The sequence below is a fragment of the Apteryx mantelli genome, chromosome Z (assembly GCF_036417845.1).
Source record: "Apteryx mantelli isolate bAptMan1 chromosome Z, bAptMan1.hap1, whole genome shotgun sequence".
Classification (NCBI taxonomy): Eukaryota; Metazoa; Chordata; class Aves; order Apterygiformes; family Apterygidae; genus Apteryx; species Apteryx mantelli.
In genome coordinates, this window is record NC_090020.1 from 18810160 (window position 1) to 18826673 (window position 16514).

Sequence of the window (16514 nt, forward strand, 5' to 3'; positions counted from 1 at the left end):
TGTTGGACATTTATGGAGAGGAACAAGGAAATGATTTGGCTTCAGGTACTTCTACCAGGGGAAAGAAAAATCCTTTCAAACAAAATACTCTGGTATTTAAAATGTCATAATAACTGCATTTAAAAAGGCTTCATGCTATTTGCTATGTCACACTAACAAATATCTTAGCCTTTATTCACTACCTTTTGCTTATGTGAAACTGATGCATCTATGTTTTGTTTTTTTTCATTAAAAAGTCAATAAAACAGATTTTTGTTCGGATGGAAGATTGAAGCTCATCTAGAAGATCTGTTCATCTCTGTGTTCCTAATAGGATATTTTACTTAATTGATAGCTGCATTTTTTTTGTGTATTTGTGGGACCAAAGTCTGAAATCTGAGTGTAATAATTAAAAGGTATTGAATGGAAAGAGAAAAAAAAAATTGGAGCCATCTTGAGATAGCTGAAATTCCAATAACTTGCAGTGGTTAATGCCCTTGTCAGCTGTTGCATACAAACAGCCCATAGAAACACTGTGGTCAAGGGCTTACTTGGCATTTACAATCTTACTTTTGCATTCTCCATTATGTATTTGCTAGATTTAAGACTGATTATGTAACCAAGTTTGAAAAAGTGATGCATGATGTAATGTAATTTACTTTGTGACTGTCTGGCATTATCTGCTTATCTTGTATGTTTGAGGCTGATTAGCTCATAGTAATAGGGTTTTGGGTTCATCTTCCATTGGAATGCCTCAATATCTCAGCAGTTAGTGCTACCATGGCAAATGCTCATTTGCTCTAAAACATGAACAAAATTTATAAACAGTTAAGAAATACCTTTCTGGAGACAACGTAAAGCGAGAGCATTGGAAAAAGGTAGGAAGAAAGAAGAGAAGAAAAAGATAAGTGTTCTAATAGCATTTTCCATATCGTATTATTTCTTAAAGAAGGACATTCAGGCATCAGTAATAGATTCCCTTTGCCAAATGTTTTCTTTACCTGTTAGATCAGAATTTACAGCAGAATATATCAGCATCTTAAGCTCTGTCCTGTGATCCTCTTGAGATAAAAAGTAGACTTCAGCCTTTACCTGTCGCACACAGGCTGTCAGTTGAACATTGCAAAGGGTTGTAGAAAGATGCAGCATGTCTGTAGGTGGAGTCACAGCTCAAAGCTATTGAGGAATTGTTTTAATGAGTCATTACTCATCAAAAGATCCCCAATAATGAGCTGTGTGAATATTCCTGGCGTACTCCAAAGGAAAATGCTTTAACCATCATGGAAGTAGGTCTTGTAGATCTCCAGTTCTTTCCTCCAGTCTGTCAGTATCCCCCTTTCACTTCTATGTGTCATAAGTTATTTATACATGCATTTATTTCATTGTAGGGATTCTGGTCTGTGCAACCCTGTTTCTTGCTTCTCTAGATTTGCTCTTTCTGCAACCAATTATATATTTTCCTGAAATTTCTTCCTCTCCTTCTTCTAGGAGTTGCTCTCATATCAGAGGTTCAAGTATCTTCCTCATTTCTCATCATCAAAATTAGCACCCTGTATGGCAGGATCTCTGTGAGGTTTTCCTCCTATTCCAAGAACTGTGTCTTGTTCGCCTCACTTTTTGTTTAATCTGATGTTAGATAAGTGGGTCTTTCAGCCTGTGGAGTTCTTCTGGAAAGCTGAGTATAAATGAGATAAAGGGTACTGTTACGTTGGGAAGTGTTAGCAGATACCACCTAATTGTTTGACCTGTAACAATTATACTTGAAGCTGTAATTCTGCTATACAGATACCAGGGTTCTGTTTCTCCCCCACTTTCCTTCTCCTGGATTTCCAGTTTGCCCATAATCCATATAATTTTGCCTCTTTATGTGTAGAACACTTTGATAATTAAAGAGATGCAAATTTAACCAATCAAATTAGAATCTCTTCAAGAAGTGAGCATGTATTCAAGGGCTTGTATCCAACTTACCTCATTAGGCTCAATAATCTTCTGGCTGTCTTTGGCTAAAGAGTGGCACTTAGAGAACCAGCTAGTCTTGCTCTGAAGACATCAGAAGTTTAAGTTTCATCTGTTTTTATTGAAGTATGTTCCAGTAGCTCCAAACATAGTATGTTCCAATATAGTTGCACTTACACCTTCTTGTTTGTATTTGTTTTGCTTAAGTCTTTAGCTATTTGTCCTTGATGTATGCTTGTCTGTTACATCAAAAAAAAGATTCTATTAAGTATTTTCTCCTCGTGAAGATACTTGTATCTATTCTTTTGATGGACTAAGCAGTTTATCAAAACCCTTTCTCTCATGTAAACTGTTTTTTCCAGTCCTGCTAACATTTATGTTCTTTTTGTTTTCCCTCCATTTTTTTACATTCTTTTATACGGTATTCCAATATTTGTCTCAACAACGTTACAAAAAGAGGTAAAATCACTTCCAGTTTCAGCTTATTTTTGGTTATACATCAAAAAACTGCATTTGCTATTTTTGCCACTCTGCTGGACCATGAAAACAGTTCAGTTTCATGTTTGTTATGAAATCCAAAACTTCACTGGATTCATGACTTTCCTGGATACACCTTTCTGGTTATTTTGAATTTTGCACTTGCTTCCTATTCAGTTTTAAAATGCAATTTGTTTTATTGGGCCTGATTCATCAGGCAAATCCCTTTCAGTCTGTATGACAGCCCTACTTACATTATTATTATTCCTGTCATCTTTGTGTGCTCAACACATTTTGTTTGCTGTGACTTTAATTACCAATCACTGAAAAAAAAAAAACAGATTAGAGCTCAATTCCATTATACCCCATCATTTTGTATGATTTATTTTAAATCCTTTGTTAGTAAACAGTTATAGTCATTTTTGTCTTTCATCCTTTTGAAATTGTTTCATATGTTGTTCTCTTATAACACTATCTATTTTGCTGTGTTTTCCTGGAGAGTCATTGAGCAGTAGTAGAGTGTTTTAGGAAAGAGTATACCAGAATTTATACAATGTCATTGATAGGTTTTCAGTATCTTTTCAACTTCATAGTATTTGCTTGTTATTATGCCTAAAGAAATAGTGGTAAGAAATTGACTGAATTTTACTAGTGCCTACCAGTATGTTTAGATTTTTGCTATAAAAATTAACTATTCCTCTTAAACTATTGTTTCATGCTTTGTGCATCTCCAAAGAGTTACTGTATTAAATACAATTGTATCTTTTTAGCAATATTTGAATTTGCCAGAAATACTGTGAGCGTTTGTGATATGTTACTGAAAGAAAATAGTAATACTGGCTTTACTTAGGTGCATGTGTATTTCCATTATTTTTAAGGTTCATGGTAAAAGGTTTCATCAACCTTCCTTCAGTTTCCAAAAAATTAGTTTCAGGAAATATAGCACAAAATTGTATCAGCTTATAAAATTTGAATGTAAATAAGTTTAAGCTCTTAGTGGTTCAGAATACCTGAAATTATTACTAAATTAAAGGACCTGCCCTCTACTTAAGTACAAACAGCTGTGCCTTATTAGCACTCAGCCTCTTGCACAAGCAGAAGTGAACCCTCTGAGTTATGTATTACATATTTTACAAACATGATATTCTTGTAAACTGATTCAAAGCACTACAGAGCATGTAATCACTAACTAGAATGTTTTCTTCCCTGGGAAATGTTTTGTGTTTGAAAGCAATTTTTAAGAAGTTATAGAAGTTCAATTTTTTGAGGCAGGCATATTTTTATAAGAATTTTCTGGTGAATATGTTACATGTAGACTGGTAGCTTTGTGTTGGCACAACTACTGTATAAGGACAGTGATGGTGAAACTGAAAATGTCTTTCAGTGCCTTGGACTATTTTCTTTTCTGTCTGAGTGAACAGAATCAATGAAGCAGTGTTTTTTCAATTCAGTTGTTTTAATTTGGAGTGTTAAAACCAAGGATAATCTTCTTGCACAGGATCGAGGAGATGAATTCACTTATACTGGGAGTGGAGGTAGAGATCTTTCTGGCAATAAAAGAATTGGAGAGCATTCATTTGATCAGACATTAACACACATGAACAGGTAAGTTTTGAGATGAAATTAAAGAGTATTTCAAAGTGAAGAGCTTAAGTTTAATCTTAATGAATTCAATTTATTCAATTGATTATTTGATTTTTTTAATTCTATTTATTTCATTTCTTCCATTATTTTTTTAATGGATTATGAAAGCTAAGTATGAAGACAGTGATTCATTTGCTCATATTGAAAGAAGTCTTTCATATTTTGATAGCACTTTCTGCCATCATAATTTGTTATGAAGAACAAGGAATTAGGGTATTGTTTTGTCTTAAAGATGTACATTTTGATAACGTCCCTAATAAAATTGGGTTGATCTTTTGCCTAACTGTAGTCAAAAACAGTTGCTTGAAAAAACAAATTTGTTTGGAACAGAAATGAATGAGACATCTATTTAAAGTATTGTAATGTTGTCTAAAAAGCCTATCTGAACTAAGAATTCTCCATCCTTTTCTGCGTGCATAATCTGTATGTTAACATAACTGACCGTACAGTAGCTGTGAAGCGCCAAGACTGACTGAGACCTTTTCTTTGCCAGATCTGCTTTTAGATGTGATGTGCTGCAGTCAGGCACAAAAACTGAGAGTCAAGCAGGGTTCTTACAAAGTGTTTGGTGGTGCTCAGAGAAGAGGAGGAAAAGCCTGACTTGGATGCTGAGGAAGGGAGGGAGGTAGAGACTGAGCCATGAACTAGAACAAAGAGGGAAGGGAGATGGAAAGGGGGTTTAAGCAATAGGTCTAGAAGTGTTTTTCTTGAACAGAGCAAAGTTCCTTTTGGAACTAGAAGAGAAATTTGGGCTTAGTCTCAGCATCTCTCTACTCTTAGCAAATGCAATTGATGCACATAGAGTATAAGGTGCTGTCAGTTACTGAATTTCATCAGAGTCCTCAGACACTTCAGTGACTGATACAGAAGATTATTGTTATTCCATGTAATAGAATCAGAATTGTTCTTCACTTGTCCAGATAGTTTTCTTATTTTTAAGTTTGTCTTTACAGAGAAAACATTTTTAAAATCTGCATTGCATCCCTGTTCCTTATTGTTTTGTACACTGCATATTTTAGACTTGTACCATCACTGTTTATGGGCCATATTATTTCTTCTGTTCTGTGAAACTTGATTTGGTTTAAGTCTGATTCTGGAGGCTTTTTCAATAGCTGGTCAAATCAGTCTGTGGTTGTAGAGATATTGTCCATTCCAAAAATTTGATCAAGTAGGTATTCATAGTGCCTTGCTCCAGGTGTCTAGAATAGGGTCCTCATATAATTACTGAAAAAAGGTGTCTGTTTGTCCTTGAGTTAGCTACTGTTATTTAACTCCTACTCAGAGGCAATTTATGGATTATGAGAAAGATTTCAATTACTGAATGGTGACTCTGTACTTTTTTCCATACACCATTTTTCACAATCATCAATACTGTCTACCCACTAAGCCCAATAATCTGCTGTAATGTGGAACAATGAGAGGGAAACTTTGCCTTTTATACTTTTCTTCTAATTCCCTCAATGTTATTTAAGAGGAGATTGTTTTAAAAATGAAGAATGTTAAATCTGAAAGGATTGGTTTATTTTATTTAGCTATATCACCTCAGTTTTAGTCTTGAAAATTGGCAGTAAAATATTACGTGTTCTACTTTTTTTTTCCCCGTGTCCCATATGGTAGCATGGATCTCAGTGCTTCCATAGGGCTGTAGTTTCTTGAAGAATTTCCAGTAAATTTCTGTGCTACTTGATAAAACATAATTAGACAAGACAGATAAATATATTAATTCTCAATAAAATGTTGTATGAAGCAATCTAGTTTATGAAGATTTTAAATGTCTTTTTAGAGCTTTGGCCCTTAACTGTGATGCCCCACTGGATGACAAAAATGGAGCAGAGTCTAAGAACTGGAGAGCTGGTAAGCCAGTCAGAGTAGTGCGCAGCTCAAAAGGACGCAGGATCAGCAAATATGCCCCAGAAGAAGGCAACAGATATGATGGCATTTACAAGGTATCATAACATTTTTTTCATACAGTGTTCTAAAAATTCTCTTGTGTGTTACATTGCAAATTCTTTGTTATTACTTCAAAGAGATAATTCTTTTGTCTCCACGATGACAATTATTCTTACCTCATTCTGTAATGAAGAGAAATGAAAATACTTAAAGCAGTGATATTGGAAAATAATACGTAATAGGTTATACAAAGTTGAATATGTAAGCTATATTACGTGTGCATACTGAATCATTTTTTTCCATGGAAATCAATTGATTTCTTCATTCCTTCCAACTATGTCCAAGTTTTTTGCATGTTTAATGACTTCTCAGTGTCTGGAATAAAGGTGTGTATCTTTTAAGAATACTATCTTTATCAAAAATATGGAAATTGTGCAACTGAGGTAAGACCTGCTATATAATAGCAATGTATAACTCAGTTTCTCATTTCTTCTTGAAAAAACAAAGTATGACCACATGCATGCATTTAGCATGTGATAAAATAATGACTGCTTAGCAGAGTGACCATTGAATATCTGTCCAGATTTTCTTAAATTAGATTAGATAGAATATATGATTATGATAGCAAATAATGTTTATAGTGACATTTTATAAACATTGATTACATGTTTATAATTGTTTACATTGTTTATAATGTTTATAATGAAAGTTTATAATGTTTATGACAGTAAATTTTTATTGTTACTTAGGTGGTGAAATATTGGCCAGAAATTGGAAAATGTGGATTTTTAGTTTGGCGCTACCTTCTGAGAAGAGATGATGTTGAGCCTGCGCCTTGGACTTCAGAAGGAATGGAGCGGTCAAAGAAACTGGGTCTGAGCGTACAGGTCAGAGTCAGTGTGCACAAAGTTGTTCTTAGTTCAAATAAATAAATTCCAGAAATAGGAATCAGAGTTAAATTCAAGACCCTTTTCTTTCTTCTACTTCACTGTGGCAGGATCTAATATTAAAAAACTCTTAAGATTATCTGCAAACTGGAAAAATCTTATAATACCAACAAAGCAGAAGAAATTGTGGATGAAACTTTCCACCTCTTGGTGCATTGTTTTGTATATGTGGATTAGAAAATTAAGATTTTGAATCTGGTTTTGTGATCCTTATGCTGGGTACAATTTATATGATTAACTTTTGTAATAGTTGAGTCTCTCTGAGGATTCATGAAAACTACACATTTGTATGTATTTTTTCCTATGTGAGAGTGAGTGATTTGTATAGATAATGTATTTCAGGTGGGGAAGTAAACTAACCCATGAGGACTGGCCACTGCAGAATCCGTGAAAGATTGAAAGAAGTAACGTAGTGTTTCTTTCTTCAGAAAGTCAATGGTTTGTTTTGCCAGCATCTTCAACTTCAGCTTGCTGATTTTTATATCTGGAAGGACGTAGATATGGATATCAGGTTCCTTTTAATACAGTCCAGTCCAGATCAGATCCTTCGACTTGACTACAATTTTCTAAAAATAGATACTCATTTAGAAGTTTTCTCCTTCATGTAGGTTTCTAAATCTTTTAAAATTATTTCAATATGTAGTCATCGGGTTTTAGAGTCCTTTAGAAGTTAGTCTTGTTGGTATTTGGGAATTCCTGTATGCCAGTGGGTTTTGTTTTAAATGAATATTTTTTTATTTTAGTATCCAGAAGGTTATTTGGAAGCCATGGCTAGTAAGGAGAAGAAAGATAAGGTTAAAAAGCAAACTGTGAAACAGGAGCCAACCAGCCAGAGTAATGGAAACCAGAAAAGGACAATTGATGATGGTATTTCTTTTTACTTTTTAGCATTCATCAGTGAAGACTGTCATGTTGTGTTTATTAAGCCAAAAGCATAAAAACTTTGCGGAAGCAGGAAGATTTTTGGAATATAAATATAAAATGTTAAGCAAATGTTCAGTAACAAGGTAGTAGGGAAGGGGTTTTAAGATGCTGTTTACTACATTTAAGGATTTTTTTTTTCTTTAAGCTCCGTAGAAAAATGAACAGTCTTCTGTGCAACTGTGTACTGCAGTCCAAAATAACGCTAGCAGTATTAGTTGGAGTAGGGACTTTATTTCAGCATCACATGGGTGTGGTCCATGTTTCAGCCTTTTAGAGACAGTTTTGTCTTTCCTTTTGCTAGTTCGGGCTAACTCTCTGTTGTTACTGTGTCTCACGGTTGTAATCTTAAGCAGGCACAGAGGAACCTACAAATACATCCAAAGCCATGAGAATGGGAGATGGAGGGAAAGGAGAGGCTTTCCAGCTGACCCAAGAGCAGCAGTGGCTGATTAGAGAAGACTGCATGAACCAGAAACTGTGGGATGAAGTACTTGCTTCTCTTAAGGAAGGACCAGTATGTTTGGTGCATGCTTGAATTTTTAATTTTTAACTGTTCTTTATAGTGTAAGGAAAAATCGGAGTCTTTCTTAAAACTTAATTTTCTGGTTGAACTTTTGCTGAGTATATACTATTTCTAGCATTATTTTTTTTGCAGGATTCAGATTTCAAGGAAACAGTAGATTTTGTTACTGATGACTAGGTTTGCACCTACATAGTAGGGTTCTCTTCTTGCTCAAAATGCCATATTAATGTAAAAAGTATTGGCTTTTATTTTGAAGGTAATGCATTTTTCTCTGAAAATACATTTTTGTGCAGTCCTGACATGAGAAATAAGACCTGAGGAAAGATGGTTCCAGTCACTACTTTTTCTTTAGACAGAAATAACAGCAAATATCATTTTCTTTCTTTGTTTGAGAAGGAGACAGAAGTATTGTCATCTTCAAACTTTAAAACTTGCATATGGAATGAAAATAAGTATGAAAAGAAATACTTCCCTCCCCCTACATGTCCAGAAAATAGGAAGAATAGTTCAAGAAGAGACTAGGCACTAGCACAAAAAAACCTACAGAAGGAATATCCCCCGACGTATTATGTTCTTCAGTGATAACTAGTCTTATCAATATCAAGTTCAGTTATTTTAGCTGTTTTGCAGAATAAGAAATGAAGGCACTAAGAAGTTAAAGTGACTTGATAAAGGTCAAAAACAACTCAGGAAAAAAAACAAGCTGTTAGCTGGAAAATGGATGCCTAAAAATGAACATACATAATCTGTTAATTTGAGAATTAGCTCTGGATGTTTTTGCTGTTTCTGTGACAGAAAAAACCTCTATAACTCTGTTCTTCCACTTACAGTGCTATCATCTTGGCTATAATGCTACTGTACTTCTATTTGTGTATGAGCTGATACTGTAAAGTTATTACAGTAAAATACTATAAAGTTACTACCTCTTTTATCTTTGTACTGTCTAGTGTTTGTAATTGATTAGAAAGAATTTCAATTCTTAAGATTGTACATGATGGAAGGCAATAGAGAGATATGTTTCTAAAAAAAAGGAGAAAAAAAGTATTTTAAAGGCAGTCCAATTACTAGCAAGTCATTTTTCTACAGATTCCTACACATAATTTTGATAACAGTTCTATATGGTTGCCACTAAAGCCAGTGGGAATTAGAGAGCTAGTTTTATGTAGCTGCAATGAAAATATAAGCCTTTTGCTTGAAACCACCACCTTTCCATTTCAGAAGGTATAGTTTAAGATATATCTGATAATTTAAAAATGATTGCACAATACTGTATTTTGAGTAACTGTAAACCTACTTTTTTTTTTCTCTCTCTATACCCACGCTGGTATTTTTTAGATATTTGCAGATCACTGACATACCAGAGATAAGCATGCTTGTATGTGTAAAATACATGATGATACAAATGTATCTGACATTCCTCAGAGCTGCTCAGAGAAGACAGAAAAGCCGGGGAGGTTCTTTTACCTAATGCAGATAAATTGGAGAGTGAGGTCAGAAGAAGCAATTAAGCTAGCCATAGTCCATAATCACAACAGGAGCTGCAGAGGTGACTTTCTTAATAGAAGTAGCGTAAGGTACTTTTCTTCTCCCTTGGCAGAGAAGCAGAGATCTTTCATGGGTATGAATTTCTAGCAACAAACACCAAATATAGATACTAGCCTCTGAATTGTCTGTGCTAAGATTCAGGCTTGAGGGGCCTGATGATCTGTTTTGTTTTATTTATAACAATACTCATGTACAAATAAATAATGCTTAAAACCTTCATTCTCTGAATTGTGGAAGAGCAGAGAAATTGTGGTTGTGGACCTGCTTCCTGATTACTTTTAGAAATCACTCTCTGCTTCTCGTGAATAGGGAGGATTTAAGAACTTCCGAAAGTTCATCATGTTAATGGAATAAGCAGCATTTACAAAAGCTGTACTGTCCACTGAATACAAACAGAGAAAACATGCTTCCGTTCTCATGCCATGAAGGAAGAGGCTGTGAACAGCAGTATAATATGTATGAGCAGCAGATAGGTATAGATAACAGTAGCAGGGGGTGTGAGAACGCTTTTATAAAAATATCTATCAGTATGGGCTTCATGCTGGTTGGCTCTGGAAGGAGATCTGAAACTTAGAGTGAGTCCTGAAGACAGTAGAAAAGTTTCAGTATAAGTAGTCTCTTTGCAAGGTAAAGCTATTGTCTAATTACATTGTGCATTGAATTTCACAGCTTCCAGTACTTGTGTAATATTTTTATTCATTGCTAACTGAGTTTAGCGAAAGAGTAACAGCTGCATTATATGAGCATCTCATAAATGTATGTGTGTATTTGTCAGATTTTCAGAGGGCCAACTTATTTTCCCAGATTAGGTCTGAAAGTTCAGTGTGAATTTGGCACCTAACTTTGAAAATAATATAAATGTGTGTAGTAATTACAGAAGTAGGGCACTGTAGTTTGAAAAAAAATTAGCTTAGTTAAAATAAACATGCTTTTATTTTTATGTTTGCTTGCATATTTGTGGGTGTGCCTTTAATAGAGTTTGACTCTTTTATTCCTTTGCCCTACATTAGAATTTTCTGAAGAAACTGGAACAATCCTTTATGTGTGTCTGCTGCCAGGAGCTGGTTTACCAGCCAGTGACAACAGAGTGCCTCCACAACGTCTGCAAAGTAAGAATGAACTCTGTCTTGCTCTGTGCTTTTTTTTGGCTCTGAGACACCAGTCACCAGAGCCAAAGTGCATTTTAGAAAGACAATTATTGCCTAGCATTATGAGCAAGAAAACGTAACAAGTTTGCCTTTAATGATTGCTGTGTATTCAAGTAATCTTAATTTTATTTTGGAAGAAAAAAAAAAGTGGAAGGTAAAAGCATGTTTAGTATAATTCCTTATAGATGTAATGAGTCAAGCTGATCATTGCTGTCATTCCATTGTAATTAGTGGAATTACTGTAGGAATTTGTTTGGTCCAGGAGATTGATGTTGGTATAGTAACAGTAATTTATTTTTATATGACTAAGGAATAAAAAAATGGGCTACACTTTTATTAAGAGTCGTTGAAGAGATACAGGGTAAACACAGAAAAAATTTCGGCTTATTAGGAATAAGTTATTTTATCATGTTCTCAGCCTAATTATATTTAGTAGGAGGGATGAAGAAGTTGTGTTAAATAGAGACATTAATTTAAAAGTTGTGTATCTTAAAATCTTGAACAGTTGGATACGACATAAGGAGTCTGGAATCCAATTTGTAGTAGAGTTAATTTTTATAGCACAAGTGCATAGAGTCATGCACTGAAGGTGAATATTTAAACTGTGCCTGTCATATCTAACGTTTCTGCCTAAAAGCCTAAAAGGACTCAAACTGATTATCTTCCTAGTACAGTATCTGATGATATAAATTCATTGTTTAAGAAGGTATATATTAACCCACTGTAACTCACTTTGTTGTTATGGATAGCCCCTGGCAATCATAAACAGAGATCTGATGCTCGCATACAGGATGATTATTTCTTCTTCAAAGACATTGCTGTTACATAGAGGCAAAAGTTTATGAAGGGGTTAATATTTAGAGTGATGAAAATTGAAAAACCATGGAGAAGAGAAAGCTGAATGGCAACAAGCTCAGAAAGCACAGAATTTGAAGCTGTCAGTAAGTAATTTGCAGATAGAAAATAATATCTAGTTAAAGCTTTAGGGAATAGTTTGTTAGTCAAATTGTGTTGCTGTTTAGGCATATATCTGCCCTGAATAATTTCTCATATTAAACTTGCATGCTTCAGCTCTCTGCTGCAGCCTGTGCTAACAAAGAAAGGGTAATGCTGATACCACTGTGTTAGAGATTGTATTGAATGTAATGCATTTGATTATTTTACACATCTTTAACTGGCTTAACCGAATCTTACCAGATGAGGTAGATGCAGGTTTTTAGATAAAAGCTGTACCTTTATATTCAGCTACAGCTTGAATTGAAGATCTGAAATACTGTTGCGATCTAACAGCGATGCTAGAAAGAAACTGCAGGTGTAGCTCTGATTCACAGGGAGGCATTAATGGAAATGAAGGGGAAATCTCAGTAGTGGTCCTTTCTTACTTCTTCCCAAACACGTTTCACATCCTGGCCAAGAGCAGAGTTCTTTTGCTAGGTCATTTTAACCCTATAGGCAGATATAGGCACCCAAGGACTTTATAACTTCCTTTTTCTGGAAGTACAGGCAGTTGTGTCTTTGGTTTATAGTAATTCTTTAGGTTTTGGTGGTTAAGCTGTCAATGTAAAGCAAAGTTCTGACAATTTACTTCTTTATCTTTGTATGTCCTAGAGTTGTTTACAGCGCTCCTTCAGAGCTGAAGTCTTCACCTGCCCTGCCTGCCGCTATGACCTGGGAAAGGGCTACACCATGGTTCCCAACAAGATACTGCAGACATTACTGGACCAGTTCTTCCCTGGTTACAGTAAAGGACGATGATGTGCTCAGATCCTTCCAAACTTCTCTCAGTGACTTTATAGACAGTACAGGAGAGCAAACATGGGAAATTCAACAGTGGACCAGCCAGCTTGATGGGACTCAATATATTGTCACATTTTGAAGCAGCTAACCCTCTTCCCCTCATAGCCATCTTTTTTGTGTAGTGAGAACTCTAATTCTCAGCTGTCTTTTAACATCAAAGGTAGTTTTGGCCAGTTGACAAGTAGTTTTTAAAGAAAAAAAAAGCCTCAGCTCTAACTGGCCTAGCTGATGCTTTATTTATGATTTGTTTTTGTAACTACCTCAGGACAGAGGAAAATAAATTGTGGGGATGATAAAAAGTTCAGTGAAGTTTTAGCTACACACTGCCTCCTGAATATTAGTTGTGCCTGGTCCATGTGGTTTGATTTACAAAAAAAAAAACAAACCAAAACAAAAACCCACAAAAAACAGCAAAAAAACAGAAACAGCACTTAAGCCAGCTGGATTAAAGAACAGCAAATTCTGTGGTGTGCATAATCCTTTTTTGTCTTTTTCTTCCATTATGCTGTATTTTTTTGCAAGAACAGGCTGATTTTTAGTCTATTTTTGTGAGCTTCATTGTGCTTTTTCTTGTATCTTATGCAAGTTGACTACTAATGACTAATGAGAACAATATGAATGCATTGTTGCTGCATTAGTGTAAAGTGATCTGTGTTTTTTGCACTTAAAGAGGGTATTCAAGACACTCTAGTTGTGTAAAAAATATTTCATATGAAAAAAGCCACTTCTGTATTAGTTAAACTGTATGCTTTTAGTAGGTCTTGTATCAGTGGCAATACATCTACACAGCATTGAAGGCAGTGCTAGCTTGGAGAGGGTTCAAATAGCTTCATATTGTGATCTGAAATTTTATATACAATATATTTCCCCCCCAAATATACCTTATTAAATATTTTATGATTCAGAAAAGTTGCTAATTTTGTTTTTTTCCCCCTATTATCCAAACTTATTTAATTCATGACCTGTAAAAAGGAGGTGTTGTTTCCAGATTACTAAATGTTTTATGGGGGCTGCTTATTTTTCAAAGATGAAACTTTATATTCCTTAACTCATTCATCAAGAAAAAAAGAACAATGTTGACTCACAGAGGGCTTTTTTCTCCCAAGAAATTAAGAAAATATAACCCAACATATATTCATGGATTTAACACACTGGGTACATATATATTCTATAGCAGTGGCTCTGGTGTAGCAATCGGATCTCTGCTGAACACCTGAGAGCAGCGTGGTAGCGCTTGGTCCATGACCAGAGGAGTCCCAGGACCTGCGACAGGTGCAGCGGTGCGGCCGGCGCAGCCACCAGGCAGAGGCTACCTGTGTAGTCAGGGGGCTGCGCTGATGGTGATAGCCTACAAAGTAGATGTGTTGTGAGGCTGGGAGGAGATGGAAGGCATATTATTTTGGGGTGGTGGGGGGATCTTTTTATTTTTATACATAGCAGTTTTGTGAATGTGTATTTCAGATCTTTGAAATATGAAATACCTGGTTTTGGAACATCAAGTGTGAATTTGCATTTCAGATATTTGAATATGGAGTACCATTTTTGAAATACCTTTCAATTTTAGGCTACATTAGGACATCAGTAAGGTACTACTGTTAATTTTATCGCTTTATGTAAAAGCACTTCTCTGAGGCCTTCTCAACATGTTCATTCACATTGGAGAAGTATATACATCATCCTCTCTGAAATGTAAAACTTGCTGAACAGTTTTGGAAGAATTACCTCTTATGGTTAAGCATACAGTTTCAAAGAGCTGTGGATAGATTCTTGAGTCCTGTTTTTTTACAAAATGGTAGCTCAATACTTCATTGTGAAAACAGATGTAATTTTACCTCTGTAACAATCATATTCATCCATGCAATAAGACCATAAGATCTGCAACTTTTTATTTGATAGATGAATGTTGTGAAGTATTACATACCTTTTGATGTTTTTTTTTTCCTATTATTTGATGGCTTTTACCTATTAACTGATGAGTTAATGCATCATTTTAAGAGGGAAATCTCTCAAAACTCTGCATAGAAGGCAGCAACTTCTAATTCATGCACCCCCCCCAGCCTTAAATTTGCATTGGTTAGTGTTCAGTATTTGTTTTCTGAACATTTCTGTGTTTATTTTTAGCTGAGTAGAGAAGGTGAATAGTTCAGATTATGTTTGCCAAGAAACTGTTCTAAGAATTTGTTTTTTTTTTCTTGTTCAGAAGTTAGTGAATCCTGTTTACTGGAAACATGGTTGTTTCTGGTTCATATTAATGTAGGATGATCTCTTTGAGCTTAATATGAATCTACCACTAGTTGCCAAGTTGTCAGTTTAAAGTCAGCCATGGGAGATTCTCCATTCAGTACTAAAACATAAAAAAATTAATTCTTTTTTTTTAGATTTTTTTCAGTGGCGGACATAATCAGGCAATGTGAAACTGACATAAACACTGAAGTAGCCTGGCAAAACTTTGTGGACTTAGGCTGGCAACTCAGAAAGCTTGTCTTCCCTTATATTACAAGTAGAGTTTGCAGTGGTGTACCACAATTTTATACCCTCCCCCATTAGTGCTATATCAGTAGCTACTAAAAGAATGCCTTTTTCAGTAAAATTTTCTAATGCAGAATGTACTACTATTCTTACATATGTATTCAGACATCTTAGGACCCAGATGCAGCTTTTTACATCAAAATTGGTTTCTGGCCCAGCCTTCCTTTAATGAAATCCCTTGCTGTCTCCTGTTACCTGCAGTCTCTCTGTTGAATTCCTGCATGGAAGCTATGAGGTAGATATAGATAAAGAATTGCAACTCCAAGACCTCCACTATACAGGGCACAAAAGTACAGTACTTAAAATAGTGCTATAAGCACTAGCCTCATCTGTGTCTCTTCAGAGAAAGCCCCCAGGCATTTATGTGCCTGAACCTTCAAGAAGAGTTCCAATAACTACTATTTAGAGAGCGTAGAAATGTGCAGTCTTTCCCCAGTCTGAATGTTTCTACAGTACCTTCCTGAGGCACCAAAATCCTGCTTCATGTGGCTGAGTTAGTTTGTCTAACTATCTGCACAAAAGAGCTCTCAAGTTCCTTCCAAATACACTATTTTACTGTCACATGCACTGTCTAGGTAAGTTTCACTTTTAAGCCTAAATGATGGGAACAGATTATAAAATACTCCTGTTTAAGGATTTGGGATACTTTTTAAGTGAATATAGCATTATGTTTAGCAGCAGGACTCTGGTCTCAGGATGTGCTGTTGGTCTTCTTGGAAGGCGAGAGTGAAAGTTTGAAATAGTTTTTACATAAGCCGTAGACTTGCATGTCAAGACAAGGCAAGGCGAGTACAGTGCCTAAACTAAAGCTACTATTCAAAATAAGAGGTTTGAGATATTATGGAAGAAGCATACTTAGACAAGTTAACAGTTCAGAGTATGTTAGAAAAGCTGTTTGATAACCTGTAGAGGAACTACAAAGAAAAACTGATGTGATATAGAAAAAAAGTAAGATTAATCATTGTAGCTAGCTCATGAGAAACACAGATATATAAAATCTGACATTATTTTACTTTGTGTAGCATCTGTTATTACTGTGGCAGTTCTGACAAATCAGAACTTAAAACAGGCCTTATTTTTATACTGCTCTGTTAGATAAATCTACTTCAAAAGTTAAGATCCAAAATATGACAACACTTAAAACTGACCAATTTT

General features: G+C 35.2%; 1 protein-coding gene across 4 annotated transcripts in view; it reads left to right on the forward strand.

Annotated features, from left to right (window-relative positions):
• The window catches only part of UHRF2 (ubiquitin like with PHD and ring finger domains 2), a 94544-nt gene extending 80805 nt beyond the window's left edge, over positions 1–13739 (forward strand). For 2 of the 4 annotated variants that reach the window (XM_067316719.1, XM_067316722.1), the window contains 7 exons: positions 3911–4017; positions 5840–6002; positions 6696–6833; positions 7637–7760; positions 8168–8331; positions 10896–10994; positions 12642–13739. In XM_067316719.1, coding sequence (XP_067172820.1) covers positions 3911–4017; positions 5840–6002; positions 6696–6833; positions 7637–7760; positions 8168–8331; positions 10896–10994; positions 12642–12788 — 942 coding nt within the window. In that variant the 3' untranslated portion in view covers positions 12789–13739. Of the gene's footprint in view, positions 1–3910; positions 4018–5839; positions 6003–6695; positions 6834–7636; positions 7765–8167; positions 8332–10895; positions 10995–12641 lie in introns of all 4 variants that reach the window. The other 2 variants (XM_067316721.1, XM_067316720.1) reach the window with 2 other exon arrangements.
• The last annotated feature ends 2775 nt before the right edge of the window (positions 13740–16514 follow it).